The sequence below is a fragment of the Microcebus murinus genome, chromosome 22 (genome assembly GCF_040939455.1).
Source record: "Microcebus murinus isolate Inina chromosome 22, M.murinus_Inina_mat1.0, whole genome shotgun sequence".
Lineage (NCBI taxonomy): Eukaryota > Metazoa > Chordata > Mammalia > Primates > Cheirogaleidae > Microcebus > Microcebus murinus.
This window is the reverse complement of record NC_134125.1, coordinates 24,704,370-24,721,245: the sequence shown is the minus strand read 5'-3', so window position 1 is coordinate 24,721,245 and position 16,876 is coordinate 24,704,370. Positions and strand designations below refer to the sequence as shown.

Genomic DNA, 16,876 nt, shown 5'->3' with positions numbered 1-16,876 from the left:
AGGTCAGGAGAGGTCTCAGGGAGAAGGTGACCCTGAGCTGGCTTCCCAAGGACAGGCCCAGCAGGATGTGTGTGTTTAAAGCTGAAGCTCTTCAAAGGCACAGAGCTGAAGGATGGGAAAAGCCCCTGTGCCTGGTCACGGCAGAGTCTTCCGGAAGACACACACAGCATTCCCAGGAGCCTCTGTGTGGCCACCCTGCTTCTCTCTGTCCATCTGCCCCATTTCTGCCTCTGCTGACTGGCCTTCCCAGCTGACACTTGGGCTCTAGGTGGCTTCTCTAGCCACTATGGCCGCAGGCCTCCCGTGAAGATTTGTGAGAAAGGATCCAGTGACAGACGCCCCTGAGGTCCCACTATACACAGGCTGCGAGCAGAGCAGGTGCCAGGAGCACCCAGGGCCACCTGCATCTGACACACCTTAGTGCCCTGGCGGCCAGCCATGGTGCACTCACACCCACCCAGCTGGAATGGGCTCTGGCCAGGCCTGCTTCCCCTGGGAGCTGTAAGTCCTTGTTGCCCAGGGAGCCTCTTGGTGGGAAGGGACTCAGGATAGAACCTGGGAGGTAGGAAGGCACCGTGCTGAGAGGGGTGGGGGGGACAGGCTGAGCATCTGGGAAGGTCTGGGCCGGTGGCTGTCCTGTCTCTGCTGTGCCTGTGTCCACGTGTCAGCGTGAATGTCCAGCCCAAGGGGCTCCAGAGCCAGAGCTGTGGCCATGCTCCCCAGCTCCAGCCCACCTGCCCAGACCCCAGACCCAGCGTGGCCTGTCCTGCCCCTCTCCTGGCCCAAACCCCTCCCTCCCGTGCTTGCTGGTTATGGCCCAGTCGGGTGGCTGCCTGGCTGCCAGGCTCCAGGTGGTGTTCATGAGGGCCTGGGTGACATGAGTGAGGTGCAGTCTCCAAAGGGCTGTCATCCTCTCCTCACTCTTGTCCCTCTTGTTGGGGCACAGGTCACTCTGTGTTTCAGCGGAATTGCTCACTTGCCCCTTCATTTTGCACATATCCACTTGGGGCCCATCTCGCCCCGAGGCTTCCACCCTACCTAGTCCCCATCCTCAGGCTGCACCAAGGGTTGAGAGGATGGCAGTGACCCTCACCTTGCAAAAAGCGAAACAGTCTCAGGACGACAAGTGTTCAGAGCTATCACCCATGGGGGGTTTTCTACACATCGGGACCGTCCTGAGTGTGTTATGAGAGTTAGCACCTTTAATCCTGACAAGGACCCCATAGAATTAGTACTTTTATCACCCTGTTCTGTTGTACACCTGAGTGACTGAGTAAAAGCCAGGGGCTTGTCAAGGTCACAGGTCACACAACTAAGTGTGTGTGACCTAAGTGGGAGGGCCAGGAGTAGACCTGGGTAGGCCAGGAGTAGACCTTGGACAAGCTTGACTTTGGGCCTTTGACCTTGATCACCGTGCAGGCTGCCTCCAAGGACTGGTGGATGCCTGAGGTCCGTGGCACGTGGCACTCCCAATTCAGAGTGCTGGTGTGCATGGTCGTCTGCGTCCGTTGTGCTTCCTGGTCCCCATTTTGTTGAGGAGCCCAGAGGGCACCCAAGGTGTCCAGCTGGAGGTGCCGCAGATCACAGTGGAGCTGGGGCTTGGGCAGTGCTCTCTGAGGCTGGGGCCAGGATGGGCTGTGGGGCAGCGGGAGAGGTGGCGAGCTGGAGGACATGTGGTGAGCCCTGCGGGTCGTGCTCTGCTCTGACTTCATTCTGTAGGTAGCAGGGGATCGCTGAAGGTTAGGGAGGACCAGGCACCCAGAAAGAGACGAGGACTCTGAGGGGGCGCCCAGGCTCCCGTCCTGGTACACATTCCAGGGGCAGATGCCAACTTTTCACCTTCTCAGTCTCATAGGCTCGTGCATGCACACACATGCCCGTGCACACATGCACACACTGCTGTCTTCGGAGGCAGACCGTGAAAATGCTTCCTTGGAGGCCCAGGGCTGAGGAAGCTGAGAGGAGGGTGGTGTCTCCAGCTGAAGGTGCTGCGAGGGCCTCATGGGGCTATAGGTGCTGCTGAGTGGAGACGAGAACAGCCTTGTGGATAGAGAGAAGGTGCTGGATGGAAGCCTCTCGGGGTTGGGGAGCTCTGGGGTGGGAGCTGAGGTGGTCGTGCCTGGGTGCCAGGGGCAGTGAAGGCTTCACCCGCACACAGCTGGGGTGCTGCTGCCAGTGAGGACCCGCCTGGCGCGTGTGTCCACATTAGCAGGTCACTGGTGTGCCCTATAGATGGCAGGTGTATTTGCTATTGCTCTTATAACAACTCACCACAAATGTAGCAGCTTGCAACAACACACATTTATTATCTCACAGTTTCTAAGGGTAAGGTGTCCAACATGACAAGGTGAGGCTTTCTGCTCAAGAACTTGCACTTAAGGTCAACTAAGGAAGATTCCACTTCCAAGTTCATTCAGGTTGTCAGCAGAATTCAGTTCCTTGTGGTTGTAAGATGAAGTCTCTGCTCCCCTTCATCTGTGAAGCCAGTAATGGACATCAAGTCCTTGTCCTGCTTCAAATCTCTGTGATTCTAGCCGGAGAAAATTCTCTGCTTTTAAGAGCTCACGTGATTAGACTAGGCCCTACCCAGAGAACCCATGATAATCTCCCTATTTTGAGGTCCATAACCCTAATTATAGCCGCAAAGTGCTTTTGCCATGTAATGTAACATATTTGCAGGGTCCAGGGATTAAGGCATGGATGTCTATAGATGGTCATGTGGTAGGGTCATGTGCCTACCACTGGGGCAGGCATACAACAATGGCAAAAGAGAGCCTGTCTCCACCCTCGCGGAACTCACCGCCTAGAAACGCAACCTTAACTCACAAATAGAAATATGGAGATAGCCTTGAAGGATAGGACAGGTGTGGGCACATGTGGAACCTGACCAAGCCAGGTGCTCTGGGCACTTTCCCAAGGATCTGAGCCCAAGTCGAGGGCTGGAGTCAGGTGAAGGAAAGTTCGGGCACACTGCATTTCAGGACCAACACGCAAGCCAGGAGCCTCAGCATGACACTGAAACCTTCAGCGTAGCACTGAAGGACAAGGTGCCATGACTCAAGGAACAAGGGAGAGCAGGGGGTAGGAGGTGAGGCGGGCATTGGGATGGTACTACCGCTAGTAGCAGAGAGGACAATCACCAGCATTTAGGCCAGTTAGTGTTCATAACATCTCTGTGTAACACCCAAATTCCAGGTGGGGAAACTGAGGCTCAGAGATGTTAGCCAAGTATCCAAGCAAGTAAAAAGTGGGATTGGGAATCCTCAGGTACCCTTCTGGGAAGACAGGGCTGACTGCCACTGGAAACAGCTGGAGAAGGTATAAGGACAAGTGGGTCAGAGGCTGTCCTGGCCAGGGAAGGCACCCCTTTGCTACGCTAACAACCTGAAATGCACAGTGCTCACCTCCAGGGACAGCCGGGTGCTTGCTGGTGAGGCTCCACCTTGTCACCCACATCCACTCTCACAAGGCATGGGCCACCCAGGCACTGGTTCTTCAGTCTTCTGCCTGGAGTCACTCATGTCACTCTGCTCACCTTTCACTGGCAAAGCAAGTCAGTGGATACATCTGCTGCCGGGGACAGGGAAGTAGACTCCTCCCTCTCGGAGAAGGAGTCTGCCACAGGGCAATCACAGGCCAACCGCGCGCCAGCTAGCACAGACTTGGCAGGGAGGGGGTGGAATGGAGAGAAGTGAGGATAAGGGGACACTGAAAGGATGCACATTTCACTGGCAGGCGATCAGGTGTGGGAGGAAAGGTCACGCTCCTGGGTCTGGTCATATGGAGCAGGGCACGCTGGGTCTGCCGTGGTCAGCAGCTGGGCTCAGCGCCCCCAGCTGGAGATGTGGCACCATCAGCGCCTCAGTAGTAAGGAAGCCCTGGGCACAGGTGAGACCTGAGGTGTGACAGTGAGGAGGGAAGCAGCCTGAGGCCTAGTTGGAGGGATTGACACTTACAGGCTATTTGCATAAACAGGTCATGGGACCTCCCGACTGGAGGCTGACTGCTGCCACACAGGTCTCACAGGCCCGGGTGTCCTTGCCGCACCACGTGGCCATCACCAAAGCCAGTGGGTGGATTGCACCTACCAGAGACCAAGGACAGGACCTTCCTAGAGATCTCTGAGGATGTGGTCCTTGGTGCACCACCCTGAACAAGAGACCTCCTCAGAGTGGGGACAGGGTGGGGGGCAGGGTCTGCAGGCTCAACCCCGGCGCCCCCAGCATGGCCAGGGCCCCACCCAGTTGCTGCCTGCCCGTGGCCTGCGCCAGCTGCTGGGTGAGCTCGGACAGGAAGCCGTCCGGCACCGCGGCGCGGGGAACGTTGGTGTTCACGACGAACATGGGCATGGTGGCGGAGCAGCGGCACCCGACGGACGCACAGACTAGCACGCGCCGCGGCCGCAGCCCGAAACCAGAAAGTCCAAGGGCATCCCCGGTGGACTCCACTAGGCTGGGGCTTCCTTGAGGAGCTGAAGTTCCCAGGGACCCGGCGGAGCGGAGCTGAGCGCCTTTGTCCCCCTGAGCTCCGGCCCCTGCCCTCGTGCCCCAGCATCCTCGCCCCCTCGCAGCGCAGACGCGCAGGGAACGCAGCTCCTCCCGCCCCGCAGCGGCGACCACCCTTCCCACCTCTCGCGCACACGCCACGCCAGGGCTGCAGCCCTTGGGGACATGTGGCCCAGAGACTGAGAACGCAGGGGCGCCGTGCGGGCGGTGAACGAGCTGGGCGACGGCCGGGCGGTCAGCTCTGGGGGCAGGGCCGTCCGCCAGGTTACCCGCCGCACGCCGTCCCCGGCCGGCGCCTCCGCGTGCACGTCAGTGACTCAGTGCGAGGCCCGACAGCGAATCGAGGCGACCGAAGGACAGGCGGGTTTCCGGCCTGGGTGGGGAATGGCTCGGAGGGCGCGCGGCCACGCGCGGGGCGGGGCCGGGCGGCGGTGACGTCACCACCAGGGGCGGGGCCGGGCGGGTGGTGACGCCACCACGGGGGCGGGGCCGGGCGGCGGTCACGTAGCTCAGGTTTCCGGGCTGCGGCCGCGGCGCGTGCTAGTCTGTGCGTCCGTCGGGTGCGGGTGCCGCTGCTCCGCCACCATGCCCATGTTCGTCGTGAACACCAACGTTCCCCGCGCCGCGGTGCCGGACGGCTTCCTGTCCGAGCTCACGCAGCAGCTGGCGCAGGCCACGGGCAAGCCGCCCCAGGTTTGCCGGGAGGGGACAGGAAGCGGCGTGCCCGCCGGCGGGGTGGTCCCGGGCGAGGGGCTGGGAAGGCGACTTCGGGCGGGGTGGGGGTGGGAGCGGTGGCTCGGGCCCCAAGTGGACGCCGGGGCCCAGTGCCGTCGCTCGGGCGGGCTCACCGCGCCCTCTCCCCGCAGTACATCGCGGTGCACGTGGTCCCGGACCAGGTCATGGCCTTCGGCGGCTCCACCGAGCCGTGCGCGCTCTGCAGCCTGCACAGCATCGGCAAGATCGGCGGCGCGCAGAACCGCGCCTACAGCAAGCTGCTGTGCGGCCTGCTGGCCGAGCGCCTGCGCATCAGCCCGGACCGGTGAGCGCGGGCGCCGGGGCTGGGGGCGGGGGCGGGGCTTCGGGCCAGCCCGCAGCCCGCTGAGTCTGGCCTCCGCCCCGCAGGGTCTACATCAACTACTATGACATGAACCCGGCCAACGTCGGCTGGAACAACTCCACTTTCGCCTGAGCCCGCGGGGCCGCCATCCGCAGTGTTCATGCCCGCCGCCCCTCCCCTCCGCCGACACCCCGTCCTCCTGCCGGGAAAGTAAACGGTTTAGAGACCACTGCTGTCTCGGCCTTCCGTGGTTTGCAGAGGAATCGCTGCGGGGCCTGGGCACAGGGAGCGAGGCCGTGGGGGGTGAGCGGTCAGGGCCGAGGTTGCCCCTGGGAACCTGCTGTTCGTCCCTCCGGTGTCCCAGCAGCGGCCCCAGCCTTGCTCAATGCCCAGGGAGTGTTGGGTGTGGAGAGGAGAGATCGCCATCAGGTCCCAGGAGTCTAAGGCAAATCTGAGCCTCCCACTCCGTTCACTGCGTTGCCCTCCCTGCGCGGGAACCCAGTCTGTTCCTGCCAAGGGCCACCACGTGAGTGCTGTGGGATGTGGCTGGCGTGGAAGGTGGGTGAGGGGTTGGGATCAAAATCTGGCCTGGAGGGGATCGGAGGTCACCGCTGCCTTCTACCTTCCAGATGGGCAAAGGGTAGCCTGAGGCCGGGAAGGGCGCCCCTCCCCGCAACCCCCCCCCCAAGTCACTGCTGGGCTCCAGGTTCTTGATCTGGAAAATCACTTTGTTAAGGAACTTTTTTCAGGTGTGTTGTTGGGGTGCGTAGATATGGGGTTCTTGGCTACACCGCCCTGCCTCCCCAGCTCCATGCCTAGGGTTTCCTTTGGGACCATTCTCGTGTTCTGCTGTGGGAGGGCTCTGGCCAGTCTGCCGGGCTAGCACAGCCATGGTCCTGGTCCTGAGGGTAAAGAACAACGTCAGCCTCCCAACATGATGCGTCTGGGGTTTCCTGGCTCTGGATCCCTCAGTCCAAATTCAGGGGCCCCCTTGGGTGGGTGGTGATAGGGCAGTGGGCGATTTCAGTACCTAGACTGAAGGGCCTTGCCTTGGCTTCTCTGCTGCTGCTGCTGCCCCAAGCAGGAGGTGCTTGTCCAGACCCCAGGGCTGGCAGGCTGGGATTCCTCCCTGCCTCAAGCTGTGACAGCCTCCAGGTTGAGATGGCCCAGCCACCAGCGCTGGGAATTCATCACCCAGCTGGTGCCAGCACCTGGGTCTTAGCTTAAGTGAAGGGGCATTTCCACCCTTCCTGCCGTGTCCTGCCTGTTGGGAGAAGTCGAGTCTTGCAGCAGCTTATGCATGGGGAGGTGCTCCTGTCACCGCATGCACTGCATTCCTGGGGCTCCAGAAAGGTGGCCTCTCACCTCAGTGGACTCCTGCTGGCCTCAGGTCATTTGAGACCCTGTGCCCTCCTTAACCTCTAACTAGGCAAGAACATTCTAGATGGAACATGATTTTTTTTTTTTTTTTTTTTTTTTGAGACAGAGTGTCACTTTGTTGCCCGGGCTAGAGTGCTGTGGCGTTGGCCTTGTTCACAGCAACCTCACACCCTTGGGCTCAAGCAATCCTCCTGCCTCAGCCTCCCGAGTAGCTGGGACTACAGGCATGCACCACCATGCCCAGCTAATTTTTTCTATATATTTTTAGTTGACCAATTTTTTATTTTTATTAGAGACAGAGGTCTCGCTCTTGCTCAGGCTGGTCTTGAACTCCTGACCTTGAGCAGTCCTCCCACCTCGGCCTCCCAGAGTGCTAGGTGGAACATGATTTTTAAAATTCCATGGAATTTAAATAAATTTGGTCTTGGAAGCTGAGGGGCTCTAGGGAAAAGAGGGTGCAGCCTGGGCCCTGTGTATGCACAGGGGCTGCATGAGACGTCTGGGGCCTGGGTTGGGCACCAGCTCCTGCCTTGGGGCAACTGCTGGTAGGGCTTCAGTGTGGCATCAGTGACAGCAGGCGGGGCAGGAAGCTCCAGGTACCCAGCCCAGGCCTGAAGCACAGGACAAGTCCTGGGCAACTTTAGAACAACCCACTGCAGGGGCGCTGAGCTCAGTCTCAGAGTCTGGATGGATCCACACCCTTGTCCTTCCCCCCCTTCCAACAAAACCTTGGCAGTGTGTCCTGTGCACCCTGGCATGCTTGCTAATTGGGATGGCAGAGGACTGCTCTCCTTCGCTCAGTCTGGAGGTGCTCTCCCCTCAGCCCCCAGTGAGCTCCCCATGGCCCGCCCAGCCTTGGGCAGTAAGGATTTACTTCCAGAAGAGTGTGGGGACAGGATGGGGCAGGGTGCTGTTTAGAAAGGAAGGACAGTCAAAGCTCCAGGGCCTCTGAAGAGTGGGGCTGGGAAAGGTCTCCCAGGCAAGGCCATCTGCAGCTGGCTGCGCCCAGCAGAGGGCCTCTCGCCCACACCTCAGTCTCTCATCCTGTCCTCAGTGAAAGGACACAGCTGGTGTTGGGGGTGGCTGCACCCACAGCCAAAGGCCCCACTCTCAGCCTTGGATCTGAGCACCTGCTGGATAACAGGCTCCCTCCTGGGCCTGGCCTTTGTCACACCCACTCAGCTCCTTGTGACCCCAGCCCCAGCTTTGCCCAGGCCCCCCGGTCCCCACACTGTACCCCTTTCCTCTACCCCTGGCCCCACACGGGATCCCCTGCCTCTTCCTGCCCCTGTGGTCTCCGCCCCGGAGCCTGTACTGTCTGTAGAGGAGACGGGCGCAGGCCTCAGAGCATCGAGTCCAACTCCCTCATTTCACAGATGAGGTCACCACCCCTGGTCCCTGGTCCCATAGGCCGGCTGTCTCCCAGGGTGTGCCACACCCCCCACTCCCCACCCCCTCTCCTTTGGGCTCTTGTGCCTCACAGGGACAAGGGGGTCTCCCAGTTGACCTGGAGCCTCTGAGGGCTGAGGAGGCAGGGCAGGTTGGTGCCTGCTGCGTGGGGGTGGGAGGGCTGGAAGGGGCACAGGAGCCAGGAGCGCTACCTCCTCCCCCATGGGCGAGGGGCTGAGGCTCCATGGCCCGCTGGGGCATCCACAAGGTAGTTGGCGGCTCCTTGGAATCAAGTTGGGGACCTGTATGCTCAGCCTTGCCCACCATGTCCCCAGGAGCTAATAACCAGCTTTGCACGCTGGGGGGGGGGGGCAGCTGGTGCATGCCACCTTCAAGCCACACGTCCCCCTTGAGTCCTCATCCCAGTCACCCCCTGGCCAGCCCACTTCCCCCAAAGCATGGGCTCCACTGCCCACCAGATGGCTGGCCTCTACCTCTAAACCCAGTGACTGCCCTAGGATCAGCCTTTGAAAGGGCAGCAGCAGACGTCAAAGTATAAAACAGAAGTGAGTGGGGCAGGGAATGCTGCCTGTCCCCTGTCATCACTGTGATGGGACTGTGTCATCTGTCAATAAGGCCCCTGGCCTGCAGGGTGACCCCCAGCCACCCTCAGAGCAGGTCCCACAGGCCTTGCACTTTGCAGGTGCTGTTCCTTCTGCCTGGAATACCTGTTACCTACTTGCCCACTGTGAGCCCCACACATGCCCTTCTGGGAAGCCTTCCCTGAGGCCACCGGGTGTGGGGCGACACCTGCAGGGCTCTCTGCTCAGCCCAGCCCCTGTTCGCTGTGGTTTCTCCTCTGTCTCCTGCAGTCTGGACATCAGCCCAGCTCTGTGATCTTCGGGCTCTTGGGACCTGTCCATTTTGGAGAGCCCAGCAGAGTCGGGTCTCCCCAAGGTCCCCCCAGACACCTCTCCCTTCATCCCTCCAAGCACCTCATCACTTCAGAAACCCCCTCTCCCTGCCCATTGCCCCGGGGGAGCCCGATCCCAGCCAGATCAGGGTCATGTCTCCGCTCTGCTCCCTCTCCAGGCCTCAGTTTCCCCCACTTGTGAAATGAAGGGCTTCGCCAGATGTCCTTGCTACAGTCACTCAACCATGGCGGCAGGACGGCACGATGATTAATCCGTGGGCCACTGTGGGAGGGGAGGAGAGAGCATGTGGCCTGTGCCTGTGCCTGTGCTCAGGGCTTGATAAATGGGGAAACCCCTTCCTCAGAGGGCTCTAGGGTTGCTGATGTGCCAGCCTTGATGGCAGTGGGCGGGCGGGGACAGGGGCAGTGAGGGGTGTGGCTGGGTATATTCTCCACCAGCTCCATCTAGAGCCGCGAGGTGCTAGGACGCTGGTGCCATGCAGGGATGGGGACGTGGAGGGGCACAGGGCTGAAATGTGTCCACTGGGGCAGGCCCCCATCTGTCCCACGCTGAAGGGGTCCTCCACTCACAGGAGCTGGCAGGGCGGGCCATGGGGCTACCTTACTGCGTATAACGGTAGATAAAGTTAGTGCAGGGCAGACGTCGGGATCAGAGCAGTTTTCCCTTATCTGGGAGAGCTCAGCTGATCCTGGTGCTTAGGAAGTTTCCAGTGTCTCTGAGCCACCAAAATCTTCCTTGACTCCTCGCCCTGCTGGGGAGGTCAGGGCCAGCCCCACGACACTACTCCTGTGAAGCCCTCTCCTGACACCCTGGTTCCCTTCCCACTGAGCAGTGGCAACGCCAGGGCCCAGCCCTCCAGCCTCCCCTCGTGAGTTCCAGGACCAGGGTGGGGGCACCACGGACACCCGCCAGCCACCTGCCTGGATTCCCCTCTTGGTGCGTGAGGCTAAGCACATGTCACTGCCGTGTTTGAAGCCCGTGTAAAGCAGACAAAGATTGTCCAGAAACTTGCTCTGTCACCTTAGTCCTGGAACCTCAGCCCCCATCTGGTGACAGTGGGGTCTGGACTCACAGTTTAGCCCCCACAACAAGCAGATAGGGCACCAAATTGAAAAGCTACAAAGGAGAAGCCTCCATGTCCCTCAGTGACCTGGCTTCTTGCATAGCTAGCTCTCTTCTCATTTTAATAGGTAATATATTTATGTGGCTCAAATTCAAAGCTCCTTCCTGCCACCTCCCTCCACACGGTAATTAATCCTTTCTCAAGTCCCCCCAGAGATACTTTATGCACATACAGGCAAATAGGTACAACACCACGGCCAGCCCTGGCTCTCCCCCGACACACACAAATGGTGGCATATTCTACGTATGTTCTGCAGCTTGCTTTGGTAACTCGAAAGTGTCCCTCAGTGCCTGAGTCTCTCCGGCATTGTGCAGGACTAGCAGAACACCAGCCCCGTCCGCGGACATTTAAAGGCTGTTCCCAGCCTCTGCCATGTGGAATCCTTCGTGCGTGCGTGCTTGTGTGTCTGTAGGGTGAGTCCCAGAGGTAGAATCACTTGGGAATACAGCCTCCTCCACTTAGAGGAGGACACTGTGGTGCCACCCAGCTGGGCATGGGAGGCCCTGCTAACCCAAGACCTCTTTTAGGCTGTGTGAGGGGGAGGTGCTTTTCTCTCAAGCCAAAACGTTTTAATTCACATTTCCCTTACTAGGAAGTTGAGCACCTTTTCATATGGTGAACAGCCACTTCTTTCTCCTTTTCAGGGGACTAAGTCAAATCCTCAAAGCCGTTGTTTTCCTCACTGGATTTGTTTGTTTGTTTAAGAGTGCTTTCTACATTACAGAAATTAGCACTTGGCCAGGAGTTGCAAATATTTTTCCTACTTCAACTTCTGGCTTCTGATTTTGTGGGTGGGGTCCTGAGACACATGTCACACTGTTCTTCAGGGTCTGTGTCCTCCTTAGGCTTCCTCCCCTGCACGATTCTCAAACTCTTCTGTGGTTCTTCCAGGGCTTAATGTGCGTTCGTTTTTCCACTTACGTTCTTGCTGTGTCAGGCATGCGACATGACTCATCTTTTATTGATGCCACTCACTTGTCCCTTCCCATCTGTTAAATCACCCATCCGCCCCTATTCCTGGAATGCCACTTATATTCCAAATTCAGTCCCCTTTTATACCTGATCAGTCCACCCTGATGTCCTTTGTAACAGGCAGAGCTTGCCTGCAGACTGCCCTAGCCCCTTGGTGCGCCCCCAGATGTGGAAAGCGGGGGAGGTTTCCCCACACCTCTTTGGAGGCCTTGCCTGTGGGGCCTTGTCCCCGACGCTGCCCCAAGCCCTCCCTCCCACCTCCCCCTACTGCTCTCAGTTTGCCCCCTGCGCCCGCCTCCCCACCCGCCAAATGCCCACCCTTCTAGTTCTGCGCTAAAGGCGTTTTGCTGTCTATGTGGACCAGGCAGCCTACAAGGGCGCAGCGTCCTCAGACAGCGCCTCGTGTGGCTGAAGCTCTCCCACAACACATCAGTGTCATCAGCAGCAAAGGCAAAGCTGCACCAAATTCCAGAGTTTTCTGCTCGGTTTATGAGTTCTCCTCCCTGAGAAGGTGGCAACACCCCTCTCATACAAGTCGCTGTGCCGCAGAGGTGCTGTCATCTGCAGCTGTTCCTTTAACAGCCACGTGCCATCGCAAAGCTTGTATGAATGTCAGGGTGCCTTGAGCCTTCCTGAAGGTTCCTGGCCAGCCACAAAAGCAATGTGAAATCAGGACCTCTGCACAGAAGCAGCTCGGGGCGCCCTGTCAGAGCCTCCGGCATTCCTCTGGGAGGAAACTTGGCTGTGCGGTAGCCCCGGCTCCTTGTGTGCTCGGTAGTTCGGAGGATAATGCTCTTTATTATAACACAAGCCCATTGCCTTCTTGTTCGGGGAGAGAAGAGAGACCCTGTGGATTTAATGCCTTCTGACTATTTAAATTCTGGCAAAAATACAAATTTTAACTCCAGCATTGGACGTGGAGGGAAGGGGCAGGAAACAGACCCAGCCTACTGTGTCTGGAGAAGACTATGAATGAATCTGCCAGGGCAGAGTGTGCACTGATGACGCCCAGGCTTCTGAGCATCCAGTTTGGGGAGCCGGACTGAAGAGAAAAAGCAAGAGGAAGCAGCTGGGCAAGAGGCGGAAGAGACTGACAGGTGACCCCGGCCCACTGAGTTTAAGGGGCGAGCCCCCCCCCCCCCCCCCGTCCATAGAGCTCCCTCCTCTCACAGCAAAACATGAGTGAGAGCTGTGTGCTGAGAAGGGTCTGGAAAGGAGCCCTGTTTCCAGGAACGAGCCCCTGATTTTACGACAAGGTGAGTCCTTAGTGAATTGTGCCAATCAAAACCAAAACACAGCTACGAAGGAGAGAAGAAAAATAGGCTTTGAGAATCCCTCTACTGCCGTATTACAGTGTCAACTCCGTGTTGACAGGACGACGCTGATGGCCATGAGGGATAAGAAAAGCCAAAGGAAGACACGAAGGGCGTGAACTTTTACACTTTTAACCTTTACTTGCAGGTCAAGTAACTGCAATAACCTATGTACCAGACAAGCAAGACAAAGTGTATTTAGAACACATGCGTTGAGTCTTGATGCAGAAACAGGCGTGTTTCGGAATACGGTATGACTTTACAGCTACCATACGGAATATGCCTTCACACAAAGAAGAAATGATGTGGCTGTGGGCACAGCGGGGGAGAATAAAGGAAATAAGCCATAGAAAATAGGTTTCCCAGCACCTAGAAATAAATCCAGATGTGCAGCACCCTACAGAGAAAACTAACATCCTGAAGGTCACTGGGGAAACTAATAAATGAAGAGACCACCATGTCCCTGGACTGGATGCAATATTGTGCTGGTGATGGTCCCCAGGCTGGTTTATGATTCGGCCTAGTCCCAATTGAAATTCCAATGGATTTTTCGATGGAATTTGATAGCCTAATTCTAACATTTATGTGAGAATCCAAATGACCAAGAAGAGCAAAAACATTTTCTCAAAGAAAAGGTGGGAGAGTCTATGGCCACACCACCCTGAATGAGCCCAATCTTATCTGATCTTGGAAGCTAAGCAGGGTTGGGCCTGGATGGGAGAACTGGCTTTCCTGATGTCAAGATATGTTGTCAAGCCAAATAGAATCGACACGTGGCAGACAACAGACCAATGGGAAAAAGAGAAATCCAGGAACAGACCTTTCCACACATGCACAGACACAATGTACAATGGTGGCAGCATTGAAATCTGCGTGCAAGACACCACTGTTGCCAGGCATCCTACCACGTGGGGAAGAAGGTCAAACTGGACTCTAATTTCACACCCACACAAAAATCAGTTCTGCATGGATTCAAGTCATAAAGATCTTAAGTCTTAAAAGATCATATAGAAGATCATCTTCATAATTTCTTAGATAAGACACAATCATATACTACCAAGGAGAATATTGACACATGGACCTCATATTAGTAGGACACCAAAAGAATGAAAAGACATGCTATTGTTTTTGCAACTCGTATTATTGACAAAAAGCTCATATAACCAGAACATACTAAAAACTCCAAAAAATTGGTAATAGACAACCACATAAGAAATGAGCAAAGAAATTAAGAAGCCACTTCACATAACAGAATATTAGCATGGAAAATGTGTTCAACCTCAGTAGAAATCAGGGAAACACAATGAGTACCTTTGTCCCCCACCATGTTGGCTGTAATTAACATGCCCCAAATCCACTCCTATGTGTCTGTAGCTTAGAGAAACTTGTATGTGGAAACAGCCCAACTATCCATCGAGAATAGAATGGATAAATAAATTGTGGCACATTCATGCAGGGAATACTAAACAGCAGTGAAATGAACAAGCTACAGGTACAAATATCACCTCGGATGGGTCTCACAAGCACAATATTGAACAAAAGCCACAAGATACACATAATACGATTCCATTTATTTAAAGTTTAAAAACAGGGAACCCTAAACTACTTTGTTCAGAGGTCCACACAGAGGTGGCAGAACTGTGACAGCCAGGAAACGGTTCCTCTCACGGTCAGGACAGTAGGCCCACTGGCCAGGGGGCAGGGCACTTGGACGGTGATGGGGTGCTGCAGTGTTTTTTTTCTCACTGTTCTTACAAGTGTCTGTCTTGTGTTTGTTAAACTGTTATGCATTTTTCTGTGTGTATGTTATACTTGATGACAAAAGATGACGTGCACAGACAGAACGAAGGAAGAATACCGCCACCAGGCTGCCTGCTGGGTGCCCTGCAGAGATGCCGCCCGCCCTCATCCCTCTAAGACCTTGCTTTGACTCTTGGCCCATGCAGGGGCTGTCCCCACTTCGCTGTCCTTTCCCAGCCCACCCCCAGCCTCCCTGAGCTGCCCACCACAGTGTTCCTGCTGCAGGGCCCCTTCCTCAACTCTTTTCCCCATGAGGTGACTTCATCCCTGAGAACTCCCCTCCAGGCCCTCCTCTGCTGCTGGCTTGCCCCTCCTGGGGCAAGTGTGTTTGCAGTGTGTTACCTGCTCTGGCACATGCTGTGACCCCCACGGCTGCCGCAGTGGCCCCGAGATTAGAATTGGAAGGAAGAAAGGGGTGTTCTATTTAAGCCCCCTCAAATCCAACATCTTGTGCACTGGCTTCTAGCTTTGACTCGTGACCCACATGAAGTCTGAGGCTTTGAGGGTGCCCGTGTGTACACACGGGCTGCGAAGGGCCCCCGTCAGCTTCTGGGCTTGGGGTTCCCCATGGTGCTTTGGTGCCACAAGCTGGTGCTTACGGTCCTGTGGTTGACTTTTAACTAGTATCCCTGGCAGGAGGCTCTGCCCCGCTGGTATAAGCAGAGTCCACATGGGCACGTGACCTTAGCAGTTCAGGACAGTGCTTTGGGGGCAGTCACAAGCTCAGAGCCTTGTTCTTTAATAGGTGAGACTTTAGCAAGCCTGGGCTGCTGGGGTTTGGTGAGCAGCTGGAGGCCTTGATCCCTAACGGAGGCAGCACAGAGGAGGCCACAGAAGACTCAAGATCTTGGCGGCGGGGGTGGGGCTGGGCAGGCCCAGGCTTGCTGCCCTTGCTGTGACCCCAGCCAGGTCTGCCGTCAGCACTTTGAACTGCAAAGGCAGCACGGGGCTGGGCGCACTGCTATGAGTCTTGCACTGCCGGGGGAGGTGGTATGGACGAGCTGTCCCCAAAGCCTCTTGCCAGCACATGGGCTGGGGACCGTCCCTCCTGAATCCACAAAGCCAGATTAGGGCCGTGTCAGAGTTAGGGCCGTGTGTGTGGCGCTGCTTGGCTAACGGGTTTGTGCGTTACATACATTCTGACCCTGGGGTTGGGAGACTAAAATGGTGGCTTTGCCCACAGAAGGGCAGGAATCTGTTAACAGACAGCAGCATTAAAAGGAATCAGGGCCCTTCAGAGAATTTGCTATTTTCTTGGGTCAAGATAGAGAACAACTCAGTGAATCAACGCACACCCTGAAGCTGGCCAAGGTCATATAGATGGCTTGTGCTGAGAGCCGTTGTGTCCCAGGGAGTCAGGTTTAACTCGGAAGATCCAGAAGGAACTGGAATGGTTTGGAAAACATGCCAGTCTTACTCTCAGAACAGGAGCAGTGGGAAATGAGAAAGAGGGACCAGCCACAGAAAAAGAATGTACTTCTGAAAAGATGAGGTGTCAGGAGGCAGGCTGGGCAGAGAGGAGGGTTTGTGGGACCCTGGAGTGAAGTAGGCCCGACAGAACAACTCAGGGGTTCACGAAAGCTCCCTGATGTGAGGGGAGGGCAGGGTCTGGGGATGGGGAGGCTGCTTTAGGAAGCCAGGTGACCCAGAACACTCTTGAGGGGCGGCTGTTCAGTGCTGCAGACAGGGACTCCGTAAGAACCAGAAGCCATCCCATGAGCCTGGGCCGCTCCCAGAGGCTGCAGGGAATTTGGGCAAACTCAAGGACGGAAGAGCAGCATCAAGCATTGAAAAGATTTTGGGGTAGCATAGTTACTGTGGATGGGTGTCGGGGATTGCCCTAAGGGGTTACATTTTAAAAATGTATGGATTAGGTCTCAAGGAGGCTCAGCTAGGTCCTTAGGGACAGCAGAGCCAATTGGGAGAGAGGCCAGAGGCCGACATCTCTTGGATGGAGCCAAGGAATGTTCTGGCAGTGGACGCTTGTGGACCAGAATTGACTGGTTTTGCTTTCTCCAGCCAGGGGAGACCCCAAGAGACAAAATCTAGAGGAATATGTCAGAAAAAGTAAACATCTGGGCCAGAAAGCAAAGCACAGGTAAAAGGAGGGAAGGCCCCAGGGTCCAACAAGAACGGCTAGCCTCCCTGCAATGAAGACGAGGGACCAGACCAGCGCCAGAGCAGTGCAGCTGCCGGGGGCTTGTGAGGAAGCACAGTGATGCACACACGTCCTCAATGGCAGAGAACTGTGTCGCATAAACAATGCCACTTGAGGCAAGGAACATCCCAGTGGACAGCAGGTAGTGCCCTGAGGACCAGCAGGACGGAGCCACTGCTCCCTGGCCTTCAGCTCAGCAACCTGTTGGTCAGGACAGCAAGCCACCACTGGCTGAGAGTCTCCC

The 16,876-nt window shown here is 56.7% G+C and overlaps 1 protein-coding gene and 1 long non-coding RNA gene across 2 annotated transcripts; one reads left to right on the top strand and one right to left on the bottom strand.

The window, feature by feature from the left end:
• Nucleotides 1-2,279: 2,279 nt before the first annotated feature.
• LOC105877821 (uncharacterized) lies at nt 2,280-4,856 on the bottom strand. The gene is made up of 4 exons (XR_012914289.1): nt 4,629-4,856; nt 3,957-4,084; nt 3,405-3,541; nt 2,280-2,530 (listed from the first exon to the last, which is right to left on the bottom strand). It is a non-coding gene; the product is annotated as an uncharacterized LOC105877821 (long non-coding RNA).
• Nucleotides 4,857-4,972: 116 nt separating this feature from the next.
• Nucleotides 4,973-5,791, top strand: MIF (macrophage migration inhibitory factor). The gene is made up of 3 exons (XM_012776751.3): nt 4,973-5,198; nt 5,372-5,544; nt 5,628-5,791. Exons 1-3 carry the CDS (start codon nt 5,091-5,093, stop codon nt 5,692-5,694), a joined length of 348 nt encoding a protein of 115 aa, XP_012632205.1. The 5' UTR covers nt 4,973-5,090; the 3' UTR covers nt 5,695-5,791.
• The last annotated feature ends 11,085 nt before the right edge of the window (nt 5,792-16,876 follow it).